The sequence below is a fragment of the Cetorhinus maximus genome, chromosome 13, assembly GCF_964194155.1.
Source record: "Cetorhinus maximus chromosome 13, sCetMax3.hap1.1, whole genome shotgun sequence".
In the NCBI taxonomy this organism is placed as follows: Eukaryota; Metazoa; Chordata; class Chondrichthyes; order Lamniformes; family Cetorhinidae; genus Cetorhinus; species Cetorhinus maximus.
Genome location: NC_135891.1, coordinates 44771436 through 44790974, shown reverse-complemented (window position 1 = coordinate 44790974; position 19539 = coordinate 44771436). Strand labels below are relative to the sequence as shown.

Genomic DNA, 19539 nt, shown 5'->3' with positions numbered 1-19539 from the left:
ATTTTAAAATTAGGTTATATATCCAAATTCATTATGCAACAAAAATTTTGAGATGCTACCACAACTTTACATTAGGAAATCTTGTGACAGATTTAGTGATTACTGGATAACTGGTTCCCCACCACCATCGGGATAGATAAATTGTAATTGGAAACTCATCTAAACTTAGTGTGTGGGTTCATATGATCTCAGCAAATCTCTCTTTTGAAGCAAAGTTAATGCAAGATACCAAACCAACATTGCATCAGTTGACATTTATTACTACTTTAATCAGAACTGTGCAACCAAAATCTGTTGCATATAGAACCCATCAGGATTCTCGTGACTGTTTTAGACAAATTTATACATACAAAAATTTTTTTTCCAATAGTCAATTTGTAATACAAATTCATAAAACTTTAGGAAGGTTTTTAAATGCATTGACTGAGAACCGCTAAATTATTGTGAAGGCCCATTGTCTACAGATTATGCTAGTGTTTGCATAAAACTATAAAATGGAACTTGAGTTACACATTTTAAATTTTCTTTTGGAGTGCAACATAGCCTTAATACACAATAAACTAATCATCTGTTTAAATTACTAGTTGAAAAGTAGTTAAAGTGACAGTCACTACAGGGCCACCTGTCACTTGTGTCCATGTTTTGTTTTCACAGAGTGCTGACCTTTGTTTGGCTATTAACACATTCTGCTATCTTACCTTTACGCCACTGTCAGCACCTTCTTTAGTCTTAACACTACCATTAACACTCCCTTTGTCTTGTGTCCATGACAGCTTTGTCAATTTTGTCTTTGTCTTTACTGGAGAGGCGGTGGCATAGTGGTATTGTCACTGAATTGGTAATCCAGAGACCCAGGGTAATGCTCTGGGTCTGCACTTCACAAGAATACCAATATAAGGGGAAAACAATTTATATTATCTCGTCCACACCAACACCCATCCAGGACCCTCCAACCCTGCCTGTCCCTCCGTCCCCACCCCATCTTCCAATCCCAGCCCTGGCCATGTATTCACTATACCCCCTGACCTTCCCCTCTCCGACACTTAACGTTCAGTGCTCAGCAAAGGACTTAGTTTCATACCCTTACGCCCTCATCTCAATGAATTTCGGGCTTGGCACAATGCTGAACTCTTCTTCCGTCGCCTTCTTCTCCGTGCTCACTTCTTTGGGCAGGAGTCCTCTCCCCGTTCAACGGATCCTTTTACCCACCTCCAATATTCTCCCTCCACCTGGACCCCGCCCTCTGGATTCTTACCTTCTCTTGATCTTTTCATTGAGAACTGTTGGCGTGACATTAGTCGTCTCAATTTCTCTGCTCCTCTCACCCATTCTAACCTGCCTCTCTCTGAACTTACTGCACTCCGTTCTCTCAGGTCCAACCCTAACATTGTCATCAAACCCGCTGACAAGGGTGGTGCTGTTGTTGTCTGGCGCACTGACCTCTACCTCGCGGAGGCTGAGCGTCAACTTGCAGACACTTCCTCCTACCTCTCCCTGGACCATGACCCCACCACTGTACATCAAGCCATTGTTTCCAAGACTGTCACTGACCTCATCTCCTCTGGAGATCTTCCTTCCACAGCTTCCAACCTGATAGTCGCCCAACCTCGGATGGCCCGCTTCTACCTCCTACCCAAAATCCACAAACAGGACTGTCCCGGCAGACCGATCGTGTCAGCCTGTTCCTGCCCCACAGGACTCATTTCTCGCTATCTTGACTCCATTCTCTCTCCCCTTGTCCAGTCCCTTTCCACCTACATTCGTGATTCCTCTGACACCTTACGTCACATCATCAATTTCCAGTTTCCTGGCCCCAACCACCTCCTCTTCACCATGTATGTCCAATCCCTCTACACCTCCATCCCCCACCGGGATGGTCTGAGGGCTCTCAGCTTCTTCCTCGAACAGAGGCCCGAACAATCCCCATCCACCACTACTCTCCTCCGTCTGGCTGAACTTGTTCTTTCATTGAACAATTTCTCCTTTAAAAAGGTCTGGCTATGGGTACCTGCATGGGCCCCAGCTATGCCTGTCTCTTTATGGGGAATGTGGAACATTCCTTGTTCCAGTCCTACTCCGGCCCCCTCCCACAACTATTTCTCCGGTACATCGATGATTACTTCGGTGCTGCTTCATGCTCTCGTCGGGACCTGGAAAAATTTATTAATTTTGCTTCCAATCTCCACCCCTCCATCATTTTCACATGGTCCATCTCTGACACTTCCCTTCCCTTCCTTGACCTGTCTCAATTTCTGGTGATAGACTGTCCACCAATATCCATTACAAGCCTACTGACTCCCACAGCTACCTCGACTACAGCTCCTCACACCCCGCTTCCTGTAAGGACTCCATCCCATTCTCTCAGTTCCTTCGCCTCCGTCGCATCTGTTCTGATGATGCTACCTTCAAAAACAGTTCCTCTGACATGTCCTCCTTCTTCCTTAACCTAGGTTTTCCACCCACGGTAGTTGACAGGGCCCTCAACTGTGTCCGGCCCATCTCTCGCGCATCTACCCTCACGCCTTCTCCTCCCTCCCAGAAACATGATAGAGTCCCCCTTGTCCTCGCTTATCACCCCACCAGCCTTCGCATTCAAAGGATCATCCTCCGCCATTTCCGCCAACTCCAGCATGATGCCTCCACCAAGCACATCTTCCCTTCACCCCCCCTGGCGGCATTCTGTAGGGATCGTTCCCTCTGTGACACCCTGGTCCACTCCTCCATCACCCCCTTCTCCTCAACCCACACCTATGTCACCTCCCCATGCAAACGCAAAATATGCAACACCTGCCTCTTCACTTCCTCTCTCCTCACCGTCCAAGGGCCCAAACACTCCTTTCAAGTAAAGCAGCATTTCACTTGCATTTCTCCCAACTTAGTCTACTGCATTCGTTGCTCCCAATGCGGTTTCCTCTACATTGGAGAGACCAAACGCAGACTGGGTGACTGCTTTGCAGAACACCTTCGGTCTGTCCGCAAGCATTACCCAGACCTCCCTGTCGCTTGCCATTTTAACACTCCACCCTGCTCTCTTGTCCACATGTCTGTCCTTGGCTTGCTGCATTGTTCCAGTGAAGCTCAACGCAAACTGGAGGAACAGCACCTCATCTTCCCACTAGGCACTTTACAGCCTTCTGGACTGAATATTGAGTTCAACAACTTTAGATCTTGAACTCCCTCCTCCATCCCCACCCACTTTCCATTTCTTCCCCCTCCCTTTAGTTTTTTCCAAAAATTTATATAGATTTTTCATTTCCCATCTATTTCCATTCTTTTTAAATGTATTCCACCCATCGTTTATTTCACCCCACCCTCACTAGAGCTACCTTGCTTGTCCTGCTCTCCATTCTTAATTAGCACATTCTTTTAGATAATATCACCACCTTCAACACCTCTTTGTTCTTTTGTCTGTGACATCTTTTGGTTATCTCTTCCTATCACTGCTTGCTTGTCCCAACACCCCCCCTCCCTTAAACCAGCTTAAATTTCACCCCTTTCCTATTTCTACTTAGTTCTGTTGAAGGGTCATGAGGACTCGAAACATTAACTTTGCTCTTCTCCGCCGATGCTGCCAGACCTGCTGAGTTTTTTCAGGTATTTCTGTTTTTGTTTTATTATATGTTGTTTTCCACTTACATTGGTATTCTTGTGGTGTCCTGATGAGTGCAAGACTAAAAGCTTTGACATCACCTTTTTCAGCAACCTAGAGTGCATTACACATTGCATACATTATATATTCCAGTTCTCAGCATTCCCAATTTAATTAACAAAGGTATCATTTGTAAGGGTTAGCTTGTCTTCAACAAGTAAAACAACTGTATCACAAAGACAAAATAATTTGTTTATTCACCAACTTTTATTGTTATATTTAACAGTTTACATGCCAAGTTTTCAGTTTCCGTTTCTACAGAAGGCATTTGGTACCAAGTCTGTGCTATGTGAAAAGGATAGCAAAGGGATTTAAAGTGCAATATTTCATTTGTTTTATTTGGACCAAGGAATAGTTTGCTAGACAAATTCAAGTAACTTCAAAGAATTTCAAAAAGCTGGTCAATGAAATTGTTATAGACGGCTCAAACTCTGCAAGAATTAGGGTTTTACAGATCAAGGCCATCATTTCACAGGTTTTTCTGTATCGCCTTTGTACAATTTGCTTTGAACTTCCAAATTGCTCTGACATCTCTCTTTAAAAAGGTTGAATGGTTCCAACATCTCATGGGCAATATTTATTAAAAGAAATTCATGATTTGCATGAAGTACATTATGACCACAATCTATTGTCTTAGTCCCACAGGAGGAAGGTTAAAAAGTACCACAATGCTTTATGTAGTATTGGGAAACCAGCCCTCGAAAATGATAATAAAAGTTGATACCTCTACTGATTTTCTCTAGTTCATACAAATATATCATATTAAGCATGAGGCTATAGTCTCTGATTCTAAAATGTGAAGCTTCTCTTTAGTGTGATCATATAAACATACATTGTACAGTGGTAAGAAAATACTGATATTGTGTCTATTCTTTACAAATCTTTTCTTTAAAAAAATCACAAAAAATCATGAAGCCATAGCATATTATTCACAAACAAGAAAACAGCTACAACTCAGCATGGACATTTTCATTAAATGCTTTTCATCTACAGTTGCTTGAAAGAGAAACAATTTGTGGCTATATATTCAGATTATGGAATATAAACTATTTGGAATGATAGTAATTGGTCAAGATTTTTAAGTCAGACTGCAGTGTTTAATACATAAATCTAAGAGGTAGTAAATGAGACACAGAAAAGACTAAGGCTCTAAATGCATTGTCACTGCAATTTGTTTTCCCATTTTAGTAATTACTTTATATAATATAATCCTATACAAGATGATAAAAGTAACTTGATAATTTGGAATCACTGTTTCAAAGCATGCAATTAAACAATTTCCTCCAGTTGTAGCAGTCATTTTAGAAAAGAGCTAACAACTAATCCACAAAGAATTCAGCAGGTCATATTAAGACATGTAGTACTGCTAGTAGCCAGCAGAGGGTAAATTCACAAGCAAAAATACATATCTTCAGAGGTACTATAAACTATTTAATCCATTAGCCAGTTGGTCAATGAATTGACGAGCATTACTGTGTTCTGAATAGTACCAACTCTGATTTTGCACTCATGTATTTAGTTTGTAAAAAGGAACAGCATGCTTCATTGAAAATATTTTACATCAGAGTAACCAAAGATAATGGTTTTTAAGTTATAGTTCAGAAAATCTGAAACTTGTCCAGTGTCATCATGAATAGGTCAAAGCAAGTGCATTTCATATATTTCATGTCCAGTTATAATTTAAAAGTGATTTTGCAGACTGACCATCATGTTTTGATACAAAAGAAACATTCCCCCTTCATTATGGAGTAAAGCAAAATTTTAAGCTTTTTAACTCAACTGATCATATAGCTGTCAAGTAATTAGCCGGAGGGGGGGGGGGGGGGGGGGAGAGGGGAGGTGTACATTATTTTCATGTAGGTTCAGCAGGATTACTTACCTGAAATATAAACTACTTCAGTTCAGCAAAATTGTAGTTTGTTTATATTCCATGTCGTCATATTTCAGACATAAGCATATAACTACCTTCCATATTAAAAAATGTCTTTCTTCATTAAGGCAATTAAATATTTCAGTAGCATTGTGATTAGGACCATACAGGGTATGACTGACTCTATTTAGTGTTAAGCTTACACAGCAAAGAATGGCTTTTAAATTTAGATTTTAAAATAAGTAGCATAGAATAGTGAAAGTGAAGAACTTGAAGGATTTTCAGTGTGCACTAAAGTAGCATTTTCGAAAATTGCTACAAAATTGCCTCATTTTTACTTTAAAATATATATTGTATATAACATATATATCTTTATTATATATAATGCTAGAAACACTATATGGCTTATATGCCTGCATTATATAGAAAGTGTGCTAATTTTATAAATGCTTATCTGCAGTTATTGATCTAAAGAAAATATTTCCTATTTCCCTCACTTCAACATTGCCCACATTTCATCTTCCTCAATTGCTGGTTCAGCCTAGAGGCACCAGAGGAACTCTTAACTCATCAAGATATGCGTACTTAAAAATGAGGGGGTCCTTAACTATCGAGAAACTCAATGTCAAAACAGTCCAGATTCAAACTCAAGTCTCTTAAATTACATCCAGTAATTTGAGATGTAATTATGAGGCTACTGAGAAAACTAACGTAGCTCTTTAGCAGCTCAACTTCTAATTTTAAAGCATTACTAAAAGCTACAAGAATTGTTTCTTTACAATGATGGTTTTAAAGCATTACATTCATTTGAGGAAGTCAGCCACCTTAGGTGTATGTGTGCCAATTTACCTAAATTTAAATACTTAATATTTTCTGTTTAATTTGACTACTTTTTGCTAGTGTCAGTATTTTAATACAAACGAGTTTTCAGCGAATTTTTTTTTGTTGTCTCTCATAAACGTATGCACGAGTCAGAATTCCAAGCATACAATTTAAACTTATACATTTCAAGTCAGGAAGGCATTTGACAGATTGTGCTCATCCCAGTAGCAAAGGAACATGAAGTTCTTTTATGTGTTTGACATGGATGAATGCAATTTTGAATTTATTGAGCATAGTGAACTGACTTGTCCATAAAACACTGAATGGTGTTTAAAAAAGATGCCCCTTAAAAATTGAAATTAGTGTATAGGTGTACAAAGCTGCATTAAAAGGCAATTAGAAATGCTTTTGTTTAGCTTTAAATTTTGTCTGCCTCAATAAATTACAATAGTTGTAACAGGTTTTAGTTTAGAATAATTACTGTGGAGGTAAATTAAGATAGAACAAGAGATTGAAAATTATTCCATGTAAAGCCTGATCTCCTCAAAAGCAATTTGGGAAAAGATCAACTCCAATTATTTTGTTGAGCCCACAATTTATGAGCCATTTCATGAGGCACATTGACAGATAAATTATATTGCAGGTTGTCAGTAGAAAGTATTTTCAGTTTCACCGACATAAGCTGTCAAGTTTGGAGTAAAGTTAGCTGGACTGGATTCCCAGAAACAATCTCCTCAAGGAAGTGGCACTTTGCTTCAGTACAAGTACACGTGCAAAACAAACTCAATTTTTTCTCAGACAACTGCTTGGATCAGAGAGGAATGTTTTAAAGCTATTTGCGAACATTGTGCACTGGCCAGTAGCCGATGCAGACCATAGAATGCATCTCATAACTGCCAGCTCTGGGTTTCTCTAAAATAGCAGCTTTAAACTAGTGGTTCTCTTATTCTAGCAGCTGGGCAAGAATGGCAGACAGCGTCTACTACTACATGTTCTTTCCATCCCTTTGAGAGAACCCTGGTGTTAGCTAGCACCACTCAATTATGGATGGAATGGCTAAGATGAGCAAAGAGAACACTCGTGTGAATACGTATCCATCACTCTTTGGCAGAATGCAAAGCAAATTAACATGCATTTTTAAAAATCCAGCTAATTGAAACCAAGATCAATAGGATTTCACTGTAGTTTCAGATGTTCAATATTAACTAGGGAAATTTGAGAATCTTCAGTCAGAATCCAACGTGGTTTGATTGGCCAAAAAGGTTCCTCTTCACAAAGTGGCAAGTTCAGATACTGTTGAGTTCAGACCTTGAACACTATTGAGTTCAACAAGGCCTGTCTTAGAAAAATATTTTTTTTGTGCATTCAAGTAAAAGGATCTGTTTGCCATAAATGTATAGGCTAATTGTGATTAGAATGCTTGCTAAGTGTTCTAAGAAGAATGGGAAGCTAGGTTAATATGGAGGGGTAGCACTTTTGGTCAAAGATGATATTTGTGAGATGACCTTGGTTCAGAAGAATTGGTTTGGAGGAGATGAGGAATAGTAGGGGAAAGAAGTCACTAGTGGGAGTGGTCCACAGGCTTCCTAACAGTAACCACAATGTAGGACAAAGTATACGAGAAGAAATATTGGGTGCTTGTGATAACGGGACTGCAGTAATCACAGGTGACTTTAATCTACACATAAACTGGAAAAATCAAATTGGCAGCAGTAGCCTGGATGAGGAGTTCATAGAATACTTTCGAGATAGTTTCTTAGAGCAGCATGTTCTGGAACCAACCAGAGCACAGATTATATTAGACTTGGTATTGTGTAATGTGGTAAGTTAATTAATGACCTTAGAGTGAAGGCACCCCTAAGTAGCAGCGACCCACAATATGATTGAATTTTACATCCAGTTTGAAGAGTGGGTCTAAAACTCGTATTTTAAACTTAAATGAGGGCAGCTATGTGGGCATGAAAGCAAAGCTAGATGAATTGAACTGGGATACTAGGCTAGAGAATACAGAAGCAGTGCCAGACATTTAAGGGGTACTTCAGAATGCTCAGAATACGTATATTCCTACTAGAAAGGAAAATTCCAAAGGGAGGACCCACCATCTGTGGTTAACTAAAGTAGTTAAGGAAAGCTTCAAACTTAAGGAAAAAGCATATAATTGCACAAAGATGAGTGGCAGGTCAGAATATAAAGAACGGCAGAGAATGACTAAAAGGTTACTCAGGAGTAAGAAATTAGAGTATGAGAGGAAATGTAAATGTAGCTAGAAATGTAAAAGCTGACAGCAAGAGTTTCTACAGGTATTTAAAAAGGAAACGAGTAAGTGAAGTGAGTGTTGGTCCTCTAGAGAGTGTCAATGGGGAGTTAATAGAAAATAAGGAAATGGCGGATGAAATGAACAAATATTTTGCTTATGTCTTCATTTCAGGGGCTACAAAAAACATTCCAGTTATAGCTGCAAATCAGGAGGTGGAAGGGAGAGGGGAACTTGGTGAAATTACAATCACTAGGGAAGCAGTACTGAGCAAACTGATGGAGCTGCGGGCTGACAAGTCTCCAGGTCCTGATGGACTTCATCCTAGGGTCTTAAAAGAGGTGGCTAATGAGATAATTAGATGCGTTGGTGTTAACTTTCCAAAGTTCCCTATATTCTGGAAAGGTTCCATCAGACTGCAAAATAGCAAATATAACCCCTCTATTCAAGATGGGAGGGAGGCAGAAAACAGGAAACTATAGGCCAGTTAGCTTGATGCCTGTTGTGGGGAAGGTGTTAGAATCGATCATTAAAGAGGTTATAGCTGGGCACTTAGAGAAACTCAAGGTAATCGGGAAGAGTCAGCATGGTTTTGCGAAGGAGAGATCATGTTTAATCAACTTATTGGAGTTCTTTGAAGGGGTAATGTGCGCTGTGGATAAAGGGGAGCCTGTAGACATGCTACACTTAGATTTCCAGAAGACATTTGATAAGGTGCCACATGAAAAGTCTTTGCGGAAAATGAAATCTCATGGCATACAGGGTAATGCATTAGCATGGATAGAAGATTGGCTGGCTGGCAGAAAACAGAATGCATAAATGTTTTTTTTTTCCTGATTGGCACAGTGTGGCCAGTGGAGTCCCGCACGGGTCTGCGCTGGGGCCTCAACATTTTACAATTTATATCAGTGACTTAGATGAGGGGAGTAAGGGCATGATAGCTAGATTTGCAGTTGACACAAAGATAGGTAGCAAAGTATGCTGAGAAGAGGACATAAGGAGGTTGCAGATGGATGTAGATAGGTTGACTGAGTGGGCAAAAATATGGCAGATGGAGTATAATGTGGGAAAATGTGAAGTTGTTCACTTTGGCAGAAAGAATACAAAAGGAGAGTATTACTTAAATGGAGAATAGATGCAGAATTCTGAGCTGCAGAGGGATCTAGGTGTTCTAGTGCATGAGTCACAAAAAGTGAGTATGCAGGTACAGCAAGTAATTAAGAAGGCTAATAGAATGCTATCCTTTATTACTAGAGGAATTGAACATAGAAGTAAGGATGCTATGCTTCAGTTCTACAGGGCATTGGGGAGACCTCATCTTGAATATTGTGTGTAGTTTTAGCCTCCTCATTAAAGGAAGATGTAAATACATTGGAGACGGTTCAGAGGAGGTTTACTAGATTGGTACCTGGAATGAGCAGGTTGTCTTATGAGGAAAGATTGGACAGGCTGGGATTTTTTCCACTAGAGTTTAGAAGAGTTAGGGGTGACTTGATTGAAGTATATAAGGTCCTGAGAGGCATTCACAAAGTGGGTGTGGAAAGGATGTTTCCTCTTATGGGTGAGTCCAGAACTAGGGGGCACTGTTTTAAAATTAGGGGCTGCCCTTTTAGGACAAAGATGAGGAGAATTTTTTTCTCTGAGGGTTGTGCGGCTTTGGAACTCTGCCTCAGAAGGCGGTGGAGGCGGGGTCATTGAATATTTTTAAGGCGGAGGATCCTTGTTAGGTGAGGGAACCAAAGGTTATCGGGTGCAGATGGGAATGTGCAATTCGAAACACAAACAGATCAGCCACGGTCTTAATGAATGGCAGAACAGACTCGAGGGGCCGAATGGCCAATTTCATATGTTCCTATGTATATAACTTTTTATATAACTTTTATATCAAGTTATTGCCAATTACCATATTTATATTTTCTAAAAAGGTATACTCAAATGTTAACTAAGACTTCTTTAATAAAAAAATTAAATCTGCATTCTTAGTGGAAGGATCTGTACAAGATCAATGTATTGTTGCCAAGTAGCCAGAATCATTGGCTGTACTTCCAAATCAATTAGCACTTTTATTAAGGGTTCCTGAGCCAATCCAGGCAAATCTGCTTCCATGCAAGTATGCAGAATTTGCAGCAGCTTCCCTCGCCTCACACCTGTCCAGTTGGCTGCTGCTTGACCCCAATATATACAGTGCAAGTGCACAAAGCACAGTGGCAGACTTGAAAAAAAATTCTTGCATAACTAAAAATGCATTTAAGAAAATTATATATTGCCAGCAACTTCCAGCTACCAGAACAAGGAGCCGAGACGTTCACAGTTGTGAGGTATTAAATAAAAATTGGAGCGATGCTTAACCAAAAGTCTAACTGAAGGACCCTCATAAAATATTACCTCAGAATAGCTGGAACACTGAGGGGAATTAAAGTGAATTTCAGAGATCTGGGACATACCCTGTGAATTGGTCCCAGGAAAAGTAAATGAACCTTCAAGATTCTTGTAATGTACAAGGGAATTCTTGGGGAGAAGTAACAAGCAGAAATGAGTTTATAGCATAAGTCTTTATAAGCTGTAGTATTGTTATTGGTGCTTGCTTTGTTTTTTTTTGTATACAATAGTTTGTTTTTGTTTAAAAACATGAAATCTTGTGGTGTAGTTGTGTCAGTTAATTACTGGGTGCTTGGATTTCTTTCAACATTAATAGTCTCCAATAGGATTGTAACACAGTAAGCATTCACATTACAACTAATTACTAGACACCTGTAAAAGATCAGCAAACAACTCCTCTCCCACATTAGATCTCCCTCTAATGATCCTAAAGCGTTTCATGTTCTACTGTGAATTGCTTGTTAGAAGTAGAGACCTCCCACGTTTGCCAAGTACAGAATAAAATGGCACTACAGATTTGATATTACTATTAAATCTATTTGAAATCTGAGAAACTACAAAGCCAGGAGGATGAAAATGTAACTTCAGAATTACTTTTAACAGTACACCTGTCATGGTTTCATAAAATGCAAACTATACTTATGGGAACCCAAGAAGAAAAAACATTTGTAAAAATCTTGTATTCCACCCCCCCAACCCCAAGCAATAATCAACAAACTAAGCAAAGTGGACTAGAATACAAAATCCTTAGAAAATTGGGGTAATAAATAAGAAGTTACTTTTTTCCTGCTTGGAGCCATGCTATTCTACAGTACATACCCAGGACATCCGAAGGAAATACTGGCAACTTCAACACAATGTTTATGTCCAAACAGTAGATTTGTTGAGTGCCTGGTCAGTTTGCGTTTTAAGCAAAACTTAATTTCTGTTCTAATTTCATCCACTCAATTCTGAAGTATGGTAACCATAGACGTTTACAGCACGGAAGGAGGCCATATGCCTGTGCCAGATCTTTGCTGAAGATGACAATTTAGTCTATTTGATTTAGTTTTTATAAAATCTTTGCACAACACAAGAATTTTATGCCTTTCTTATGGGTACCAGTGCTGTTAAATTTTCATTTCCTGGCTCAATTCCACTTTCACATTATTAGCAGCTCAGAGGGCATTCTCATTGTCTTTTTTTCAAAAAACACAGCCAGCTAGGAATACTCTCTGGTAATGAATATCAAAATAGTTCTTTGCAAACATATACAATTCTAATATAAGAAGTCAATTTTAATGAGCTAACGTAGCCAATAGGTATTGTTAGTACTTTAGCTGGTCTGTTTTGAGCCATAATTATAAAACTTGCTGCTCCTTTAAGTTGAGCAGTATACTTGATCTAAATGGTTACAAAAAAAAACTGGATTTTGCACATCAGCCTCTACAACATGCATTTTTATGAGGAATTGAATAGTAATTATAAAATTACAGGAGTATGATGAAATTTACAATTCTTCCTAATCCCATCTTGTTGTGCAGTCACTGTAGGTTAAACATACTAGTTATAGAAAGTGCCTAATAATGCCTCACCAATTACAAGCACACATGCAACAAAATCTAAAATGGGGGATGAGGGAGAGAAACAAGCATGCTGAAGGAGTTAAGACTCTGGTTAGGTTAAAGCTTTTTTTTGGTTTTCAAGTATTCTAATCAGGATCTGAAAAGGAAATAGAATGATCAGTTCTAGGAATTGTACTGTAAACAGTCAGACCTTGGTGTGTTTCTACAATGAGTAAATGATCAGATCACCATTCAGATAGGGCAATGTTGGTCACCTTTCTTTTTCTTAATTATATCTTTTTGGGAGGGAGGGCTTTTATGTTTCTCCTTCCTAAAAGTTGCGGTTCTCTGAAAATATTTTAAAATATTTGCACACAAATGGAAAAGAATGGGCCCACACAGTGAAAATTTCATTACTCCATCAAGTTTTGTATTCTTCTGGAGATATTATGCTGCTCATTTCACGCATGCAGCAGTTTGCAAGTTATAACAAAAAGTTCCTTTATAGCACATAAAAACCAAACAGGCTGCCCTAAAAACAAATATAATTGGCACCTTTAAGTGCAGGTTAAGAAACCTATAGTGTAATAACAGTGCCATCCTCCTCCATGCTTCGCCTATTCACATCCTCCTTTTCCACAGGATCCACTTTTGTGGCGGCAGCTAATGTATGTATATTTCCTTCGCTGCTGGCAACAGAGCCATTTGGAGTTAAACCATGATCATTGTCACTTTTTGTTAAGGATACTACGCTAGCACTGGCAGAAGTTGCCACAGGAATGTGCTGTGGCTCATCACTGCCCTCGATGACTATATCTGCTTCTTCATCACTGTCCACTTCTTCCGAATGGAAATTCTGCATAACATGTGGGGACGCCATAAAAGTGGGATGGCTGGTACCACTGTCAGTGGACTGGCCTGAGCTACCAGAAGTCCGACTGATCCTCACATTATTTCTTTGATTCGCTGGTTTCACAGTTATGATAAGATTGTGGCTATTCGCAATCATCATATCAGTCACCTGATCAAGGCTTTTACCCGATACTTCAATACCATTCACCTCAAGAACTTCATCATTCACAGCCAACAGACCAGTGCTTTCAGCCAATCCCCCCTGCACCAATCTAGAGATGAAAATTCCAGGGACTTTTTCAAGACCGTGGGGAGTTACTCGGACACTTGAGCCATCACGGATATAGAACCCTAGTGGTTTATCAGACCCATGTTTATATAGCCGCACTCTTCGATGGGTTTCTGGAAGAACATCCACATCAATGATCGAAGACACTGGGCGGAAATCACGTGGCAAGCTGATGGCAATTGGAGGTTTCTTTCGGTTGTCAGGACGCAGTACATTTGACAAGACGTTCTTTTTCCGTGTTAAAGTGTCTGTACCAAAGGCACTATAATCAGCATCCTCTGCAAAAATGAAACAAAAATGAGTATCTCATGCTTTACAACACATTAAATGAGCAAGTTGTAAATGTCTAAATCTTCTGTGGCAACTTCAAACTGTGTCTATGGAAAATACTTCTACATTAAAATTGAAGGTTAACCATAATCTCATGATAGCTCAGTGACTCATTCACCAATTTTCACTCTCTCCCTTTACATGAGGAAACAACTTAACCTGTTTAACCCAAATGTGTGTTAGCAACATTCCAGAACTACAATCCTTTGATTTTTTTTAAACCCGAAATATTTGCTGGTATACAGAGTGCTATTTTTTCTGACAACAGAATTTTCCTGCAAAGGCAAACTCCTCTTTACTACTTTTGTTAAGAAAGTGTTTAGTAATCCCAAGAATGCTGATAGCTGCTTTGTTTTCTGATTAAGTCCTTGCTACAGAATGTGCAAATTGATAGTGTATGACTGCATTGCTTTCAGACATTTATGGTTCAAATAAGTCACTGCTATACTCAGAAGCTGCTAGACAGGAAACACAAAACAGTTTAAAAGTTATAATATTTATAAATTTAAAAGTTTAAGTCTGTATATTGCCTTACAAGAGAGATTATCGAATGTTCAAACAGTGTGAAAAACTCAGTTGCATCATACTGAAGTGTAGGCCAATAGTTTCACATGTGGCGATAATCCAATTCTACATTCTTCAAAAAAATTCAGAAATCAAATCCTGCTTCCCAAATGGAGACCAGAGCATAATTGCAGGGCATCCACTAATAACACACTGCAACCAGTCATTAGGTTTGCAAGAACATGTTGGGTTGATTCCTTTCCCTCCTGCGCCACTACTGTACTACTGTGGAACATTTAAACTTTATAGACCAACTGAGATTAAGAACTCAACATGGTGCAGTGCCAAGCTGTCAATTATCTGCATTTCTGCATTTCCTTTATGCTCAACAGGAACTGCTCATAAACTCAAGAGATCTTACAGGAAAGATTGAACGATCTGGGCTTTTTTCTCCAGAAAGGAAAAGGCTGATGGATGAGCCAATAGAGATCTTTAAAATTTTAAAGGGGTTTGATAGATTAGATGCAGAGAAGTTACTTCTTTTTGTGGAAGAGTCCAAGTATTGAGGTCTTGAATAAGACAGTCATTAGTAAATCCAATAAGGAATTCAGGAAAAACTTCTTTACCCAGAGAGTGCTGGGAATGTGGAACTTGCTACCATGTGGAGTAGTTGAATCAAATAGCACAAATGCATTAAAGAGGAAGCTAGATAAACACATGACAGAGAAGGAGTAGAAGAGTATGCTGATAGGGTCAGTTGAAGTAGGGTGGGAGAAAGCTTGTGTGCAGAAGCATAAACTATTTGAGCCAGATGGTGTGTTTTTGTTCTGTAAATTTCTATGCAATACCGTTCCACTTATTTGTATGTGATAACTTTTAGCTTTGTTGGTTTGTATGCAAGTCAGCTGGTGCAAACTTATGTTTTATGACGAAGAAAATAAACCAACTGGATGACGAAAGGGGCTGCATTCAAGTGCAGCTGTTCATGGACTAGTTCAAGTACAAATGTAACCACATTCTTTGGGCCTTATCAACGTTACCATTTATTTTTAATCGCTACCAATATAAAAAACTATCCTAGTCACATTATGTTTTAGTACCTGTACCACATTAGTTAAGAAAAAATACAAAGTATTTAATCAGCCAATAGAAGCAGTGAATGAGCCACTTATTTTAAAACCAGACAGGTATCAAATTTAAACAAAGGGTGGGGGAAGAAAAAGCAAGCCTTGAGAGAAGATATTTGAATGAACCAAGAGAACAATAAGAAAATCAAACTAGAAGGAAAGAAATTATAAATAGGACAAATGAACTGAAAAGGCAAGGATCCAACTTAAAAAAATCTTTCACAATCTCTCCTTTGCCTCCACCTATCACTGGCCCTCTATCCAGCTTCACCTGTCCAACCCCCCTTAAACAGCTTATATTTCACCACATTTCTATTTCTCTTTAGTTCTGATGAAGAGTCATACGGACCCGAAACGTTAACTCTGTCTTCCTCTCCACAGATGCTGTCAGACCTGCTGAGTTTTTCCAGTAATTTTTGTTTTTGTTAAAAAAAATGCAGAATTTGCTTCCACTTTACTAGTTAGGAGATATTATACTTACTGTAAATGCCACTTTTGGGGAGAAATGCCTTCAGGAGTGGAGAGATTAGAACATTAGAAAGAGACAATAAAAAAATGGATGTATTATTCCCAAAACACAAATATAAAACCACTGCTTGCAGGCTATCAATGACTGTCTCATCACAGCGTTTAGATGCAAACTCTTGAGATCAGTCAAGTGATACTCATGTTTCGTTAAGTTGTCTAGAATAACGTTACTGTAAAGGGACTATATATCAGTTGATATTGTTAATGGTTCTCTCTCCTAAGGTACTGTCCCCCTTTCCTTCAAATCTCCTGTCATCACCCTTTTCTTAAAAAAAAACAGCCCTTGGCCTGTTCCATCCTTACAAACTACACCCCATCTCCAACCTCCCTTTCTTCTCCAAATTCCTTTACTGTGTTGTTGCCTCTCAAAACTGTGCCCAACTTACCATGTTTGAATCCCTCCAATCAGGTTTCTGCCCTTGCCACAGTACCGAAGTGTTCGAAAGGCATTCTATGTGACTGTGGCAAAGGCAAGCTATTCCCTCCTCGTCCTTCTCGACCTGTTTGACCATAATATCCTCCTCCGAAAGTCTCGCCATCATGGACCAGGCTGGGTGACGCTGCACTTGCCTGGTTCCATTCTTATTTATCCAGTCATAAGTCTAAAATCACCAACCAAATACTTCTTTTTCTGTTCCTGCAATCTTAACTTCTGGTATCCCTGGCCCCCTCCTATTTCTCATCTCAACCCCTTGGTGACATCTTCCAAAAGCATAAATTTAGTTTCCACATACACACTGACCTCAGCTGTACCTCATCACTGCCTCTCACTACCCCTTCACCATTTGAATTGCTAGACTGGTTGTCCAACATCCAATAATGAATGAGCAGAAATGTCTTCCAACGAAATATCGGAAAGACCAAAGCTATTGTCTTTGGAGCTACTACAAACTCTGTTTTCTAATCACTGACACCATCTCTCTCCCTGTCAACTGTCTGAGGCTGAACCAGCCTGTTCATAACCTTGCTGTCAAGAATGACCCCAAGAGGAGTTTTTGACTACATATCCACACAATCACTAAGACCAGCTGGCTAAGTATTTGGCATCAGGTTGCAGCTAGGGAGCAGAGAAGAGGCAAGGAGGGAAATTGGAATGGTCATTAATTGGGGGGTTGAGGGGAAGAAAAGGCGGGGCATAGGAGATCAAAAGAGTTAATTGGCGAGGGAGGAGGAAGAGATAGGATTCAGCAACCAAGGAACACAGGAGGGAGAGATCGGTTAGGTCATTCGGACATTGTGGTTTGGGCCAGGTGTTCAATCAAATTAATGGGGGAGAAAAGAGATGGAAGCATGTAAATTGAATCCGGCAGGTAACAGTAAAGACACTTAAATTCTTATCTCTCTTTAGCTGCCAGATTCAAAAAGGCCAAGGAAACCGTTCGGCTAGGGTTAAATTTAAAATGGAGATTAAATCGGAGGCACATAGATAGCCTCATTATAATATTTAAATGATCAACCCACCCCTTGTCGGTTGCCAGCTCCTCATCACATCTTTGTTAAAACCTGAAGTGGGCAGATGTGCGCCGGGTTGGGGTCCACTTTGAGATTTTTTATGTTTTTAACATCCTACCCATCTCAAACAGACCATTTTGGGGGGGGGGGGAAGAAAGATGGGGGATTAAACTTCCCTCCTTGGCCTCTAACGTAACTGCAGATTTTTTTTAAAAATGGAAACAAAAACCAATCTCACTGAAAAAAATAACCTAGTTAACTTCCATTGAATTGTTTGTTACATTAAATGAATCATAAAAGAGCAAATGTGTTCCTGGATTTACATACCAAAAAGGAGGAACTGGCGATTAATCTGGGCAAGACATGGTTTGTGACACAATGGAAGAAGTGTATTTAGATTCATGTCCCCCAGGTGCAGATTAGATTAACTAGGATGATACCAGAAATGAGATGGATACTGTTATGAAAGTTTAGAAAAACTAGAACTGCAACACTGGTTGAAGGGAATATCAATTGGAAATATTCAAAATTTTGATATGATTTGAGAATCTAAGCAGTGAAAGATTGTTTCCATTTGTTTGAATCACTAAAAAGGGGGCACATATTTAGCATGAGTACAAGAAGAATGGGGGGGGGGAAGAAAGAGATCATAATTCTTTTCACTAAATGAGTTATTAGGATATGAAATACATTGTACCTCTGTTGAAATTCATCCAAATTTAAGAGGGCATTATACTTTTAAAAAAGATCCATGAAGGAAGTTTAGAAGTGGGATTAGAGTAGAAAACTCATAACACTGGCACAATGGGCTAATTTGTCTCCTTCTGAGCTGAAATTTCTATGACTATATAAACCCACAGTCAAAATAGTTGACACAGATGCACTGATGCTTCAGTCGTTTCACCCGGCATGGTATTAAGCCAATAGGAGCAGGAATGCTCCTAGTTAGTCCCTTTCTGTGCTGTCAGAAGGTAGCAGCAGCAGCACAATTAACATCAAAGTCAAAAAACACATATTTCATGAAAATAAGATTGGGCCTCCTACAGTCCAGTAACCACTTACATGAAGTAGCAATACATATGTGAAACCATTCCTTTATACAATTCACACCAGTGCAGGGTAAAAGAGACATAACTGATGGAAGTTACAGACTCACTTTTATCAATGCTGGCTTTTGCACTGTACAGCCTACTGCTTTAGCCAACAGCACTGCTTCTTTTTGTTGAATAGTGCTCATCTTTGAGAAAACAAGTGATAGAGCTTAATACCAAATTTTTCGACTAATTCTTTTTTTTCAATTTGCTCTTAGAACATGTGCGATGTTCATAAAACTGCATTACCACCCATTTTGTCCCTGGTCATGGTTAAGGAATGGCAATATACGTCGCGATGGTGTACACTTAAAGGTCATGGTTGATATTGGCGTTTGTCCTGCTCAGTCATAGAGGTGGCAGAACGGAGAGATGCCGCAGTCCATCCAATAGATAGTATGCAATGCAGTCGAAGTGTATGGAATGGGCTGGAATTTGAATACAGGTACTTTTTTCTCAAATTTACATCATGGAAAGATAACAATGTGGAAACTTCATAAGTTAGAAGTAACCTATGGTAGCACGACTAGGAAGCAATTTGTAACCTTATTGTTGGCTATGGGCTATTGAAGGCTATACTATGGGAAAAGCTTTATTGCTGTATAGCAGTGGAGAAATATCACATGATTCAAGGGCAAAGTCCTGAGTCATGCAAACCAGGAAGATCCTACATGGACTGTGCAGAGTTAACTGATATCAGTCAGGGTTCACTAGGTGCACTATGCCTTGGTGCTCTGGGTTAAATGAGGAGGAAATTGCTCAGGGTTTACCTCACAGAAAGCCTACTGCAAATGCAAATAGGGATGCTAGGTGAGGATATTATTGGGTTGGGTTCTGATGCCTCTGTA

At 39.4% G+C, this 19539-nt stretch overlaps 1 protein-coding gene across 1 annotated transcript in view; it reads right to left on the bottom strand.

Annotated features, from left to right (window-relative positions):
• Nucleotides 1-3825: 3825 nt before the first annotated feature.
• Nucleotides 3826-19539, bottom strand: part of LOC144688592 (partitioning defective 6 homolog beta-like) — a 73676-nt gene continuing 57962 nt past the window's right edge. The window contains exon 3 of the mRNA XM_078555349.1: nucleotides 3826-13937. Coding sequence (XP_078411475.1) covers nucleotides 13096-13937 — 842 coding nt within the window. The 3' untranslated portion in view covers nucleotides 3826-13095. The remainder of the gene's footprint in view (nucleotides 13938-19539) is intronic.